This window comes from Pogona vitticeps, chromosome 2, assembly GCF_051106095.1.
Source record: "Pogona vitticeps strain Pit_001003342236 chromosome 2, PviZW2.1, whole genome shotgun sequence".
Classification (NCBI taxonomy): Eukaryota; Metazoa; Chordata; class Lepidosauria; order Squamata; family Agamidae; genus Pogona; species Pogona vitticeps.
Genome location: NC_135784.1, coordinates 58542435 through 58558806, shown reverse-complemented (window position 1 = coordinate 58558806; position 16372 = coordinate 58542435). Strand labels below are relative to the sequence as shown.

General features: G+C 41.6%; 1 protein-coding gene across 3 annotated transcripts in view; it reads right to left on the bottom strand.

Annotated features, from left to right (window-relative positions):
- Positions 1–16372, bottom strand: part of GRIP2 (glutamate receptor interacting protein 2) — a 557587-nt gene that overhangs the window by 253228 nt on the left and 287987 nt on the right. For 2 of the 3 annotated variants that reach the window (XM_072989505.2, XM_078385239.1), the window contains exon 1: positions 3870–4180. The exons of the other annotated variant lie outside the window; for it this stretch is intronic. In XM_072989505.2, coding sequence (XP_072845606.1) covers positions 3870–3924 — 55 coding nt within the window. In that variant the 5' untranslated portion in view covers positions 3925–4180. Of the gene's footprint in view, positions 1–3869; positions 4181–16372 lie in introns of those variants that run through there. 3 annotated transcript variants of the gene reach the window in all.

Sequence of the window (16372 nt, the reverse complement as noted above, 5' to 3'; positions counted from 1 at the left end):
ACTGTTCCAAGTCCTCCATACAGAGCATGTTACCATAGTCTCTCGAGACCGAAATAGAGAATATTTATAGCTTGGGGAGGGGAGGGAGGGCATCTGGATGCTTCATTTCTTCTTGCAGATCACAACAGCTGCCACTCTCCAATAACAACCTTTAAATGAAACAGTGACTTTTGAGAAGGAGAGGCTAGTGATAAAGACCATTTTTGCAAGTATGCAGAAGTCAGAGCATAGCTACCCTTTCCCTTTCTTACATTTTGCTAAAAAGCCAATTTCAGCTCAAGTTTAATCCTTGATCAAAGCAGCGAAATTTAGCACTGTATTAGTTATACCCCTATTTAAATCTGTCACTAAGAAACGTAGGTGATCCACATCAATATTAAATTTCTTAGACAAAGCCAAGCAAACTCATTCAGAGGATGCTGAAAATCTGTTTTCTTATTAACCCCCAGAGTAGAATTGCACACCTCTCTGTGAGGAAATGGTAGGAAACAAGTATTTGGAAACAAGAGAACAGAGAAATGGGTTTGGTTTGTGTTTTCAAATGCACACAAATCAAAACACAGCTGTCCGTCAAAATGAAGTGGAGCTAAACAAGCAAAGAGTACGTGGGAAATTCTGTGAATATTTATAAAAACAGTGAACTATGTTAGAAAAATTACTTCCAGACATAGGTATGTTAGGAAAAACACCATTCAAGTATACACATGATGATGCTAGTTTTTTTTTTAAAACTGTATACAGAAATGCATAGAAATGTTAATGATTTTTAGAGACATTTCAAAGTGCTACTACATACAAGGAGAATTCTCAGTGCCACTTTGGAGAACTTCATGTGCATGTGATTTTGACCTTGAGATCTAAAGCTGTCTCTCTTTTGGTGCGCCCTCAAGGGCAAGGAGCCTCAATTTTTTTTATCCTCATCTGCATTGGGGTAGCATCTTTTCTGGCGTTCTGGGCAAGAGTTTTACGGTTTGGCTACTTCTCCAGAACCATGAAGGTTCCTGATCTGTTGACCAAACTTACATGTATGAGAAGCAACACAGAGTTGTCTGCATACTTCCGAGCCAATCATTATGTGCTCACTCCATGTATCTGTGTTTGCCAGCCTTTCTTCTCAAAGAAAAACCTCTAGTAATTTTGCACAGAGATATTTTGCACAAGCTGCACACACTCTGATGAAAAAAATTGGCACTTTGAGGCTTGCTGGAAGTGAGGAAATCATGGGGACTTAAAAATTCACCCTAAAGATATCTCCTCAAGTTGAGACAGCCTGAATTAATGAGGAGGAGGAATTTAGTGAGCTTTCTCCACATCCCTGTTTTGTTTTCTCCCATTACCACCAATTTTATCACTTGCAGGGGTGTCATATTGTTAGTTAAGTACTGCTCTTTTGAGGTGGGGGGTACAACTGAAAGGATTCACAGATGGAAGAATCCAACCATCCATTCTTTCACACACTTTCTCACCACTGTACTGCCATGGATTCCAGAGATCTACATCAAACACTTTTGGTGCATTATTTTCAGTGACAAGTAAGCAGAGCAAACTACTCTAGTGAACTATACTATGTAAGGTAGCTTGTAAATAAATAAATAAATAAATAAATAAATAAATAAATAAATAAATAAAGAAATAAAGAAAGAAAGAAAGAAAGAAAGAAAGAAAGAAAGAAAGAAAGAAAGAAAGAAAGAAAGAAAGAAAGAAAGAAAGAAAGAAAGGCATATTTATAGGAAACATCCCCATACACACCACTGAATGGAACAGAGGACTCTAACCGGTTCCATTGCCAAAGTATGCCCTTCTCCTCACCATAGGAACTATCACTCAGCCTCCTATGAACATTTTTCACTCCCTCTTCTCAAAAGGCTACAAAAATTCACCAAGTGGAGGATGATGTTTCATGGAGGACATTAACAAAACTCACAGGAAGGACTGCCAGTGAATCCTGCTTTTCATGGTGAGTACAATGCATTCCTATTCTTACAGTACAGAAGATAGCCAGGATTAATTTGCTCATAGGTTTTATTTTATAATCATTTCCCTGAAGGAAAGGGTATTGATGCACTAAACAATCATTGCAACTGGGAACTGAAGGGAGAAGCCTTGTTTTTCCCTAACCTAAGCAGCACATCAGAAGTAGCATAAAATTTACAGAGGAGTCACACTGGAGCGCATCATGCTTAGAAGTATTTTCACTCTCGTGTCGCAGTGATCAATGACCCAGTTTAAGCTGTTCTCCTTTTATTGCTGTTAATAAGTACAAGTTTGACAACACATATGCTAAGACTCCTGTGCGGTTATCAACTAAGAATTTTTATTTGGAATTTTACGGATAACAAGACCATTTCTATGCCACATCAAAATTTTCCTTGGGTTAACCCGAAACAGCATAATTAACTGCCTATGTGACCACAGGGTGAGGCCGAAGAGTCTACCTACACCATGTAGTGAAACCTCTGAACGTGGGCAGGTTTCCTTTCCTCTCACCATTAGGTGACCACAACCAGCCTCGAGCCTGAGGAAAAGAATACTCAGGGAGCAGAAGGCATACATTTCATATTACTGTACAGACACCTGAAATCCAGCAGCTCTCAGAAAGTGAAGCCCAGGTATGCTAGGGAATGTAGCTCACCATGCAGGTGAAACCTGCTGAATCTTCCTCATCTCCAGAAAGGCTAAAGGTAAGGAAGTTCTATCCCCCCCTTTTGTATCTGGCCACCTTTGTCTTAATGTGTGTATGCATTAAATCTGGGGCCTCGTTATCCCATCTGAAGTGTCCAAGTTGAAGTTTCGATTCTCTTGAATGAGTTCCAAGCTAACACACTGAATCAACACAGTGTTATCCTATATCAAGCCTTGCCAAGAAGGCTAAAGACACTGAGCTTGTTCCCCCCAGAGAATCAAGAACACTCAACCTACACTAAGGATGGGACAACTGTTATTTTACAAGACATCAGTGGATGTTCTGCTATACACGCGTGTCTTTCTTGTGCTTTAATGGAATGAAATCAAAGTGAAGTACAAAACATGGTTAGCATAGCTGGCTTTCGGGATCACCTGGAATTCCCACAGGGAGGGCAAGATATCAGAAGGTTTCCCTTCTAGGATACTCGTGTTATCTAAAGTCTTTGCACCAGTAAATACAACTCCATCACTAAGCAGGAAAGTGAGGGAGGAGAGGAATCACATCACTTCCCTCCCTATACTTCTGAACTTAGAAGCCTGGCAAACAGCACCGATGATTTTGCATCCAATGGCTATAATTTGATTAGTTTTTGTGTACTGTAATGCCACGGATGCTAGGTAATGAATGTGCGCTAATATCTCCCTTTATTAACTGTTATCATCTTCATCATGGGATTGCTCCTGTGATTACAAGAAATCTCTTCCAGCAACCCTTTTTTTCCCCTCGTACCGTCCCCTCCATCCTCCTCCTCTCACCCAACAACTGTCAGCCAACTTCTACCACCAAGTAATTCTGTGAAACAAAGAGAGGACAGAAGCATTCAGTTCCCCCCAAATGTACAAATAATCCCTCTGTATAGCAACCTTACTGTTGAGAGGTATTAAAATCTCAGGTTACTGCTAACATGCCCCCACCAAACAACAAGGAAAGCGCCGGGTGCCTTTCTTCAGTAACTGGATGCCTGTAAGGGTGGGGGAATCAGCCTCCCCCCCTCCCTTTCCAACACACAGAAGGCAGAAGGCAGGTTTTCTGCTCATTCTGCCACCAAAGAAAGTGAAACATGAAAACTCCAAATACACACATTCCCCACCCCACTTATAGCCACCCTTTCTTTCTCTGTCAGTCATGAGAGGCTTGAACCCCAGCCTGCCCTCCCATTCGCCCGCCCGCCCGCCCCCGGTACCTTTGTTCCGACGTCTCACCACCCCTAGCCGACACTTCAGGGAAAGAGCAAACATCTTCCCTGGATCGCAGTCTTTTACAATGCCTGGCTCACATGGCTCTGAATGGCTTTCTCCTCAACACCTCTGCCTGACTCTGTGAGGGGGCTGCTGGTGGTTTTAAATTAATTTATGATTACTGTGAAATGGAGTTGTGCTTCATGTCCTAGCAGAAGGTGGGGGTCGGGGGAGAGAAAGAAGCGGAGGGAAGGAGCTGGAGAGAGGGAATGGGGACAGGGCACCGTCTCTCCCCAGGAATTCCTCAGGATTGCCTATTGTTGTTGGTTGAGCTGCCCAGATGAATGCGAACTTGCCTGACGACATCCATCACTCGCCTTCTCTGGAAACAATACACAGGCACATATCTTCCTAGCATCCAAAGAATTTTCAAGGCTATTAGCATAACTCATTAGCAACTGCGGGACTATTTTTGTTCACATATGCCTCCCTGTTTAAAACTAATAATAATCCTCAAAAGGCTGATAAAGTGGAATTCTCAGATTCACAGCAAAGTTGTCAGCGAAAAATGAAGAAGAATATATATATATATAATAAAGGCTGAGACATCATTCTGGAGCGGGCAGGGTGTCCTTCAGGGATATACAGTACTGAGGCTACATTTCACCACCCCAGCATAGAGTCCAGGTTAGGAAATCGCACATTTTGAAAAATCAACAGCAAGTACACTGACAGACGAAAAGTCTTTGCCCCAGCTTAAAGCAAAAGAGCTAAGGCTACTTTTTAAAAAACGGAGCCACGACCCCCCTGACTCTTTAGGATAAATTTGCTTCATCCGCATGATGGTAATACAGTACAGCTGAGGACCTTTCTCTGTCGCTGTCTGGTTTTCCATCATGGGGCACCATCAGTGTTACTGACTAATTGATTCAGGTAGGCAAGAATTTTGTTTCAATTGGATTTTGATAAGAACTTTCCAAAATTTGCAGATTTCATAAGCAAGATAGAAACAACATTGGATTTAAACAAAGATTGGATTTGGGATATGGAAGAAAATAGTTCAAGAGGTTTATGCGTTTCAGCCTTCAAAGTCTGGCTCTGAAGCCTTGTGTGTCCAGCTGTACTGGGCTAATTTAAGGACTGCCACTCTCCCCCCCCCATCTTTAAATAGCCACAACGCAGGCAGGTCCTATCCACAGTAGGAACATATGTGTTTGCAGAATTTGGCCAGACTAAAAGAATTCAAATAGAGGAGAAAGCATACCTGAAAGTAGACCGATTCTTCTAAATAACAGATCTCCTTTTACATTTCAGGGATTGCAATGGCTTGAACATGCAGAAGGAAGCAATCTCTTAAACTGTACATGGTTTGAGCTTCCCCATCAGCATCCCAGATGGGGGAAGGCATTCAGAGAAAGTATTCATATTATCTACAGTTCGGGGTCAGGTTATCCAGGAAATTGCCTCCTTTATAGACCTTGTCCACACAAGAATTTGAATTGTGGTGCTGGAGGAGGCTCTTGAGAGTCCTGCAAAGAGAACAAAGCTATCGATTCTAAAGGAAATCAACCCTGAGTGCTCACTGGAAGGACAGATCCTGAAGCTGAGGCTTCAATACTTTGGCCATCTCGTGAGAAGAGAAGACTCCCTGGAAAAGACGCTTATGTTAGGAAAGTGTGAAGGCAGGAGGAGAAGGGACGACAGAGGATGAGATGGTTGGACAGTGTCAGCGAAGCTACCAACATGAATTTGACACAACTCCAGGAGGCAGTGGAAGACAGGAGGGCCTGGCACGCTCTGGTCCATGGGGTCACAAAGAGTCGGACATGACTAAACGACTAAACAACAACAACCAGATAATTATCTCCTGTGGGTAAAGCCCTGCTTACTGCACTGTAACCAAAAGAAGTTCATTTGATTGTGATGATGAAGAAGAGCATTCGTTGTACAGTGGAATTAATCTGTATTGGAATGGTGGCTGCAGGTTGAAAAGTCTGTAGGTCGAGGCTCCATTGACCTACAATGGATTGAAAACCGATTAATCTGTAACCGGCCATTTTTGTTATTTTCTGGTCTGTAGGTCAATTCTCCGGCTGCAAGTCGAACCTAAATTTTGCAGCCAGAGAAGTCTGTAACTCGAAAAGTCTGTAAGTCGAGCCATCTGTAAGTCGAGAGTCCACTGTAGATGTAGTCCCACTGTTTTCCTGCCTCTCCCCTCAGCCAACTGCTGAGCAGAGAAACTTCTTCCCATCTCCTCAGTGGACTGAAGGGAGAGGCGGGGCAGGGGCAGCAGGACTGTGTCCATGATTGGCACAATGTTGCTGCTACTGGGCATGCACATGCCAAGGAGCCCAGTGAGCGGGCTGGGCTGATTCTGAGGGGTGGGAAGGGAGCACTCGGACACCTGTGCCAGAGAGCTTTGTATTCATGTCCCCCAGGAGACAAAGACAAAGCTCCCATGTAACTATAGAATTTGGGTGTTGAAAATTGTTGCAGTTAATTTTGACGAAGCTACCAAAATTAGCAAATTCTATTATATTTAGGATTAAAAGGAACCCAAGATACAAAATATCTGAATGTTAAATAAAATGAAATGGATTGTTTCTCCCTTCTGTAGATTAGATGATGCTACAACTCCTTCCAACACAAAGTTCAAGAATTCAGTGACCATTTGGCTTCCATCCAACTTCCAGCTATCCCTGTTAAACGGCAAAAGACACATTCCAAATTCTGCAACACACACTCAGCTCCTATTTTTAGATCTGGAAAGTGATACTGGTAGAGTTTATATTCGTACTACTACTTTTGTAAGGGATGAAAATGCACTGTCTAGTTTTGGCTCTTGAACAGAGCTCTAGTGAGACGGCTCTGTGAATCATATAAACCACTGTGGCCTCAGTTTAAAAAAAAAGGCAACCCTGGGGATTTATCTAATTCTACTATTTGGATTAACAGATAATACAATAAGGATTATACTAAAGCCAAAGATTGTTCCATGGGTTTGTAGAGACAGGATAAAAATCAAACTAATATTATAATTTGTGGCGGTCTCCTCTGAAGCCCCTATTCCCCCAGGCCTTCACAAGGTTCTTGCTCTTCTTCCTTCTTCGCTGCCACCAGGTATTGCTGTCTCAATACCATTCACTCAAGGAGACATGTGTACTTTTGAAACTTAACTTATTTATTTGATCAGGGAGGGTAACATCTGATTAATATACAGTAGGTAAATCACAGGTTGCTAATCACTTGAAACAGAATCAGTACTACTTTAACTTTAAAGCTGTATCCACTCTCTGTACCATTCAGCATTCTCACAGATCTCTCAATCACCCTTAGTTTACTCTTAAGTTTCACACAGTCTCTCACTACCAGAATCCCTCTCACTCACTGAAAACTCCACAGACTCCATACACCAGCCTTTATATCCAAACCCCTCCCCCCTTGGCACTGCCTTCCATCCACTCATTGGCTCCTTCTCCACTGCTCAGCTGTGACGGACAGGTGAGGGCAGGGCTGTTCGCGACATCATTTACCCTACAACTTGTTTAGTCATTAAGTCGTGTCCTGTGCTGGAGGGCTACAACCCTACAATTACCATGAATCAAAATGAGTGGTCATTGGAATGCATATGTCAAAGCTGTTAGGGAAGGTTCTATTTACAAATTCAATGGCCTGGGTTAATGGAGTTTGGAACATCCTGATTCCAGAAGCCTGTCCGTTATCAAAATCTTATCACTGACAAAATACGTAAGTGCTTACAATGCATTCTAAGGCAAAACTAACTCTCCTGTTGAACACACATAACTTTTCCTCCAGAAACTAGAGTGGCAATATGCCAAACTCCAAATTGCATGCCTTGCTCCATGGAACAGTTTCCTCCTCAGATCATCACAGAAGCTTTAGCAGATACTGCACATAGATACTGAACAGGAAACTAATAATAGAATTTTGACATTTCTTGTCAGTGGCTAATATTCCAGGTAAGAATACACAGAGGAATTATATCAGAAAGTTTTGGATATCCCGGACAACCCAGACAATATAGTTGCTGACCTAGAGCCAGACATCCTGGAGAGTGAGGTCAAGTGGGCCTTAGAAAGCCTGGCTAACAACAAGGCCAGTGGAGGTGATGGCATTCCAGTTGAACTATTTAAAATCTTAAAGGATGATGCTGTTAAGGTGCTACATTCAATATGCCAACAAGTTTGGAAAACTCAACAGTGGCCAGAGGACTGGAAAAGATCAGTCTACATCCCAATACCAGAGAAGGGCAGTGCCAAAGAATGCTCCAACTACCAGACAATTGCACTCATCTCACACGCCAGCAAGGTTATGCTCAAAATCATACAAGGTAGGCTTCAGCAGTATGTGGACCGAGAACTCCCAGAGGTACAAGCGGGATTCCGAAGGGACAGAGGAACTCGAGACCAAATTGCCAACATGCGCTGGATTATGGAGAAAGCCAGAGAGTTCCAGAAAAACATCTACTTCTGCTTCATTGACTATGCAAAACCCTTTGACTGTGTGGACCACAGCAAACTATGGCAAGTCCTAAAAGAAATGGGCGTGCCTGACCACCTTATCCATCTCCTGAGAAACCTATATGTGGGACAGGAAGCAACAGTTAGAACTGGATATGGAACAACGGATTGGTTCAAAATTGGGAAAGGAGTACGACAAGGCTGTATATTGTCACCCTGCTTATTTAACTTATATGCAGAATACATCATGTGGAAGGCTGGACTGGAGGAATCCCAAACTGGAATTAAGATTGCAGGAAGAAATATCAACAACCTCCGATATGCAGATGATACCACTCTGATGGCGGAAAGTGAGGAGGAACTAAAGAACCTTGTAATGAGGGTGAAAGACGAGAGTGCAAAAAACGGTCTGAAACTCAACATCAAAAAAACTAAGATCATGGCCACTGGTCCCATCACCTCCTGGGAAATAGAAGGGGAAGATATGGAGGCAGTGACAGATTTTACTTTCTTGGGCTCCATGATCACTGCAGATGGAGACAGCAGCCCCGAAATTAAAAGATGCCTGCTTCTTGGGAGGAAAGCAATGACAAACCTTGACAGCATCTTAAAAAGCAGAGACATCACCTTGCCAACAAAAGTCCGAATAGTCAAAGCTATGGTTTTTCCTGTAGTGTTGTATGGAAGTGAGAGCTGGACCATAAAGAAAGCTGACCGCCGAAGAATTGATGCCTTTGAATTGTGGTGCTGGAGGAGACTCTTGAGAGTTCCCTGGACTGAAAAGAGAACAAACCTATCAATTCTAAAGGAAATCAACCCCGAGTGCTCATTGGAAGGACAGATCCTGAAGCTGAGGCTCCAGTACTTTGGCCATCTCATGAGAAGAGAAGACTCCTTGGAAAAGACTTTGATGTTGGGAAAGTGTGAAGGCAAGAGGAGAAGGGGACGACCGAGGATGAGATGGTTGGACAGTGTCATCGAAGCAACCAACATGAATTTGACACAACTCTAGGAGGCGGTGGAAGATAGGAGGGCCTGGCGTGCTCTGGTCCATGAGGTCACGAAGAGTCGGACATGACTAAACGACTGAACAAGCAAACAATATTCCAGGTCATTAATTTCCAGCTCACACCACTCTGTAAATCCCTCAACCAAGAGAGCCAGTGTATTCTGGGAACTTTAATCTTTCAAAGTTACTTTGCCAAGTAAAGTTAGGAACATTAGGAAGAAAAACGTCCAGAACACGACCAAACAGCCCAAAAAAACCTACAACAACCATCGGATCCCCACTGTGAAAGCCTTCTAGAATACTTTGCCAAGCTTTGGAAGTGAGGACCTTCCATATGCAAAGAATGAAGTCTGCTATTGAGTGATAGTCTCTCTCTTGTGCTTTGATTGTCTTTTATCTACTTGTGCTACAGTTTGTTACCTCACAGATAACACTGTTGTGCCCCTCTGAGCATCCATCCATGCCATATTTTAATTATTTGAACCACACCCATTTTATCTTTCTGGTTTCCCAGTGAACCAGAAACTCTCTTGGAGATTAAAGGTTTGTGTGAACACTCTCTCTCTCTGTGTGTGTGTGTATTCTATAATTGCTCTTTATGCCAAACACAATTATTCATGAGGAAAGCTTTAATAAAGAAGGGCAATAAATTTTTACAAAAGTAAGCAGGTTTACGTTTACTCCCTGACTGTAACTACAAAGTTATCCTTTATTTGTTTTTAAGAAAGCAACGTGTGCTGCTTATATACCGCCCCATAGCACTTAAAGCACTCTCTGTTTGGCTTACAAGTTATGTAGGCTACACATTGCCCCTCTAATGAGCTGGGTATTTATTTTACTCACTTTGGAAGGACAGAAGGCTGAGTCAACCTTGAACCAGCTGCCTGGGATTGAAACCCGGGTTGTGAGAACAGTTTTGGCTGCCGTACAGTAGTTTAACCACTGCGCTAAACTACTGTATCCTAAGAAGACAACACATACATTTCAGATTAGTTACAATTAGAGATGGGGGTATTTGTATACAAATACGAATATCCCTGCACAGATGGAAATAACGAGGGGTCGGCCATTGGGGCCGGACTGTCCACTCATGATTTTGCTGCTGCTGCCGGCTCCGAGGCATCTTCCTATCGCACTGTTCTCCACAATCAATTAGCCACTCTCCGACCTACCAGGGAGGTTTGTCATCCCGTCTCCTGCCAGGACTCTGTATTCGATTGTGGACAACAGTGCGATAGGAAGGCACCGTGGAGCCGGTGGCAGTGGCGAAATTGTGAGTGGACAGTCCAGCCCCATGGGGCCAGACCCTCGTTATTTCCACCTGTGCGAGGATATTCGTTTTCATATACGAATATAAATACCCCCATCTCTAGTTACAATTACTTTAAAGGCAGCATGGCTTGCATATGCTTTACAAAACAAATAGATGTTCCTGTTTGTTTGCATGTTCATTCTGCTTTCATCCTCTCCTGCCCCAAAAGTTATTAAAGATGGCCATTTCACCTAAACTCAAGGTCATATTTGGAATATGGGTGTATTTCCACAACCCAACAAGCGAGGAATCGTGGCTTGACATGTATGGGCAACATTCTACCCCTCAAAATCTATTGCCCAACCAACATCCCCCCAAAAAACCCCACTTTGGAGAATAAATTGTCGGAGTAAATTGTCACCGCGCATGTCCCAGCTGGCTGGAGAGCTCAGTGGTTCAGGTCTCTGGCTGCAGAGCCAGAGGTTGGGAGTTGATTGTCCAACGGGCCTCCTGCGTGCAGAGCCAGCCTGTGGGCAAGCCCCACAGAAGAAGGGAAGGGTAAACCACTTATGAGAACTCTCCATCTGGAAAAGAGTCACCATAAGTCAGAATTCACTTGATTACACATGGTGGTTGTTATTATTATGTAGGTTGTTTCCTTTCATGATTTTTGTTATATCTCAGTTGTTCAACTTGTTTCTACCTTTCCTCAGTTCAAGACTCAGCAGCCCCTACGTTTCATAAGTTTATTTTCTCCTCCTACTTTAAAAGATCTCATCACTCCGAATAACCTCTAACATTCCTTTTTCCTAAGGCAAATGATTTATATATCAAAATGGACATTTTTGATAAATGTAAAATATAATGAAATCAAGAACCCCCTTTCCCCTTCTTAAGCCATTGGGTGAACTGGGAAAAAAGTACTGAAAATGGATCTCATTACAATCCACCTGGAGCAACTACCTGCTCTCTGGATTGATTGATTGACAATGCTGCCTCCCAGTCCTTGAGTTGAGCTGTCTATACACAGTTCCTCACTTTTTGGTTTCTTCTTTACTTGGGCACATCTAAGCGAACTTCAAAGAGTGCACAGTGCTTTAATGTCTCCAGTCAGGACAACAGTTTGGGGGTATCACTTTCATCTTTTTTTGTCTACTTTCACCTCTAAAGATTTACATAGAAACAGTTGGCAGGAAAACAATGGAAAAGTTACAGGATTGATAAGTGCAGAAACAGGCTTTTCAATACTATTTTTTGTCCTCACCATTCTAAGGAGTTGGAGAAATATAGAGAAATTTTCATGAGCAGGAAGGCAGGGATGAGACTTTCATTTGTTTACCGGGGTCACTCTGTTCTTCTTTCTTTTTATTTTTTGTTTAAACAACATTTTAAAAGCCTCATGCTCCTTTGTTCCTCATAGGTTTCCAATTCATCTGTGCTTCCCACAATGCCTATGGAATCATATGATGAAAAACTAACACCTATGACCCCTGTGTCACTGTGATTTTTTTAAAAATCCATTTTTAATGATTATCTGTGTCAGGGGATCATTTTGTAGAGCAGAATAGCTGCGCCAGTGCTTCCCGTAGGCATTTCAACTGCCTGATTCCCAGTCTCAATTAGGTGGCTAAGTGCTAGTCTGGAGCCCACGGCTGCGGTGGGTGGGTGCACAGCCCATTCTTACAAGAGAGACGTTAACCACTTGCAAAGAAGGAGAAAACTAACCCGAAGGGACAGAAACTGTGTAGCCATCAAACAATGTATTGCTGGGGTATAACTGCGAACACAAAGTAGTGCTTGGAAGGAAAGTGTTACGAGTAACAATATTACCTGTAGCATGTTGTTTTCTAAAAAGTAAATGTAACAAATGGGAATACTGTGCATTTTTCAGCAGTAATGAGTAATACATATCTGTAAAGCAAAACAAAACGAAACCCCACAAAAAATGCGCTACCTTTAAGACTAACAGATTTATTGTATTCTGAACATTTCTGAAACATAATCCATAAAAGCTGACACTGAAATAACTCTGCAAGTCTTAAAGGTGCCACACTGCTTTTGTTTGGATTATGTATCCTGTATACTACTGTACTGTTTACTAGCTGCCCCTAAAATCTTGCTTTACAGGGTTCATTTAGGGAAATTTTTGGTCGCTTTTGTATTTCTAATTGCATGATTTTTGGGGGGAAAAAATTTAAAAGCAAATAAAAGGTAGTACTGTAAGTAGCAAAATGATACAGATGTGTTACTCATAACATAGCAAGCACCAAAAAAAATTAAATGGCTATATTTTCAATGGCCGCAAAACCACTACATGTAGAAATTAATTTTAATGAAATAATAGTTACATGCAAAATATAATCTGCCCTTACTCCTCCTCTTCAGGTAGAGACCACACCATCTCACATGAATGTTCATGTTCCAAGTTCCAGGAGAGTCATGGCATGTATATTTGTAAACGGTACTCTGAAGATTAATAACAACTGTACATTTCTTACTTTGGAGATCTAAAGAAAATTTCAATACACAACAGTAGTGGGGAAAAGTTAATGTTTCAAGATAATATATAGTTGTCTACCAGGATAGGTATCAATTATGATTTTAAATTCTCTTTAAGAATAAAGTCTTTGTTTGGCAAACTATATAACAATATATGTTTTGCCAAATATTTTCTAGAAGAAAACTTGATTTCATTTTTCTGTTTCACAATCATACCACCTTGTTCGAAGACATTCTTATCAGACATATTTTAGTTCCAATCAAAAGAGAAGAAAACTTTATTTATTTATTTATTTATTTATTTATTTATTTATTTATTTATTTATTTATTTATTTATTTATTTATTTATTTATTTATTTATTTATTTATTTATTCGATTTATATCCCTCCCATCTGGTATATTCTACCACTGTGGGCGGTATATTCTACCACTGGTATATTCTACCACTCCCGCCCATGTGGTATATTCTATCATTCTCCCTCACAGTTCTAATTGTTGTTGTTTGGTCGTTAAGTCATGTCCGCCTCTTCGTGACCCCATGAACCAGAGCACGCCAGGCCCTCCTGTCTTCCACTGCCTCCCGGAGTTGTGTCAAATTCATGTTGGTTGTTCAATGACAGTGTCCATCCATCTCGTCCTCTGTCGTCCCCTTCTCCTCCTGCCTTCACACTGTTCCAACATCAGGGTTCTTTTCCAGGGAGTCTTCTCTTCTCCTGAGATGGCCAAAGTACTGGAGCCTCAGCTTCAGGATCTGTCCTTCCAGTGAGCACTCAGGGTTGATTTCCTTTAGAATTGATAGGTTTGTTCTCTTTGCAGTCCAGGGGACTCTCAAGAGTCTCCTCCAGCACCACAATTCAAAGGCATCAATTCTTCGGCGGTCTGCTTTCTTTATGGTCCAGCTCTCACTTCCATACATCACGACAGGAAAAACCATAGCTTTGACTATGCGGACTTTCATTGGCAAGGTGATGTCTCTGCTTTTAAGATGCTGTCAAGATTTGTCATCACTCTCCTCCCAAGAAGCAGGCGTCTTTCAATTTCAGGGCTGCTGTCTCCATCTGCAGTGATCATGGAGCCCAAGAAAGTAAAATCTGTCACTGCCTCCATATCTTCCCCTTCTATTTCCCAGGAGGTGATGGGACCAGTGGCCATGATCTTAGCTTTTTTGATTTTGAGCTTCAGACCATTTTTTGTGCTCCCCTCTTTCACCCTCATTAAGAAGTTCTTTAATTCCTCCTCACTTTCTGCCATCAGAGTGGTATCATCTGCATATCAGAGGTTGTTGATATTTCTTCCGGCAATCTTAATTCCGGCTTGGGTTTCATCCAGTCCAGCCTTCCACATGATGTATTCTGCATCTAAGTTGAATAAGCAGGGGGACAATATACAGCCTTGTCGTACTCCTTTCCCAATTTTGAACCAATCAGTTGTTCCATATCCAGTTCTAACTGTTGCTTCCTGTCCCACGTATAGGTTTCTCAGGAGATAGATAAGGTGATCAAGCACCCCCAGTTCTTTAACATCTTGTCATAGTTTGTTGTGGTCCACACAGTTCTAATACATACATCAATAAGTGTGGTGAAGCTTAGAAGTTTCACTGGAAATTTTTCTACCTCAAGGGGCATCTAGCTGGGCATCATGTGAAAAAAAAAAAGCCAAATATTTTATTCTATACAAGAATGTTCTTTCTTGATACATATAAAGCGAAAGCGAAACAAATTGTGCTGCTTATATACCACCCCGTAGTTCTTAAAACAGGGCAGCTTGCAATTTAATTATGCAAGCTGCATATTGCCCCACCCCCACCCCTAGAGCTGGGCACTCAATTTACCCACCTCAGAAGAATAGAAGACTGAGCCAGTTACCTGAGCCCATCAGGATCACACTCAGATCATGAGTAGAGCCTTCGCTGCAGTGCTGCAATTTAACCAGTATGCCACAAGGTTCCTGACTTCAATATAGTACATTATCAGCACAGGACTTCATCTCATGAGGACAATGGTAAGCACCCTGTTTTCCACACAAGCAGTCTTCATCTGGTGATTCAGGCCACATTCCCTACTGCTGGGTTGTAAAGAGAATCCCACCACATTACAAATGCATTAAAACATTGAAAAAGAGTGTTTACACATGCACCTTTAGGTTAAAGGTAAGACCTGTGTCTGAAAAGATGAAGTGACAATCATGGCCATCAAGTGAAGGGTTTTTCAAAATGGAAAACAAGAAACTATTCTATGACAGCAGCAAAAAACAGTATTTCCCTGTATTGAAAAGGGCAACATTTTGCAGAAGCACTTATATTGCAGCACTGTATTATCTGATTGCTGCGCAATTTTTGACATATATCAAATTGTGAGGCAATACTGGTAGATAAAATGCAGTTGGAAGCCCAAGTCCCAAAGGATTAAGGTGTTATTTGCTTCCTTCCCCGAAATCTGAAACATTCGGTACTATTCTGCATCTTTTCCAAGATGTTTTGACAAATTAATGTAAGACACTGCAGCTCTCTTCAAGTCACATTAAAACCTTGGGGATTCAAGCAGAGATAAAAATGAGCTATAAACTCTTACAATAATCAGGAACAAAATACAATTTTAGACCTGTTCCTTTAAATATGTCAGTGCATCTACACCCCACCCCACTTACAGAAACAGCAAAAACATACATATATATATGGAACCTTTTAACCCAAATCCTGGGGGCAGATGATTGCCTACACACACACAAAATGAGGAAATTACACAGCCCGAAGAAGCTGTGACAAAATGACACAATAGGGATCCCATTCACAGTTAGTGAAAGAATGAGCTGCCTTTGTAAGCATAACAAAATGGAGAAGCAAGAGAAGAAAGAGAATATTAAAGGGCTATTCTGCAAGATATCTATTTCTATTCATCTTGCCTGCCATTTGAAAGGTTTCCAATATGGTGGAGGAAATCAAGTAATGATTAAAAAAAGATGAACTGTATGTTCAGTGTTGTAAAAAGGAACTTCAATGGGATCATAATCAATATTCAGCAATATCCATATAGGACATTATTATTTCAAGACTCATCTTTATTTGATATATGTGTGCCTTTCATAAAGCAGAGTGGCAATAGCACTTGAAAAATACAGACAATTGACAGGTCTTAAAGTCAACCTAGGGAATTGTTCATTGCAATTCAGTGTATAAGTTGTTACAGGATCAGTATTTAGTAAGCAACATGTAACAAAAGGAGCACAGCTGAGTTAATTGAGGCAGCTGTGGGACAACCAATTTGAC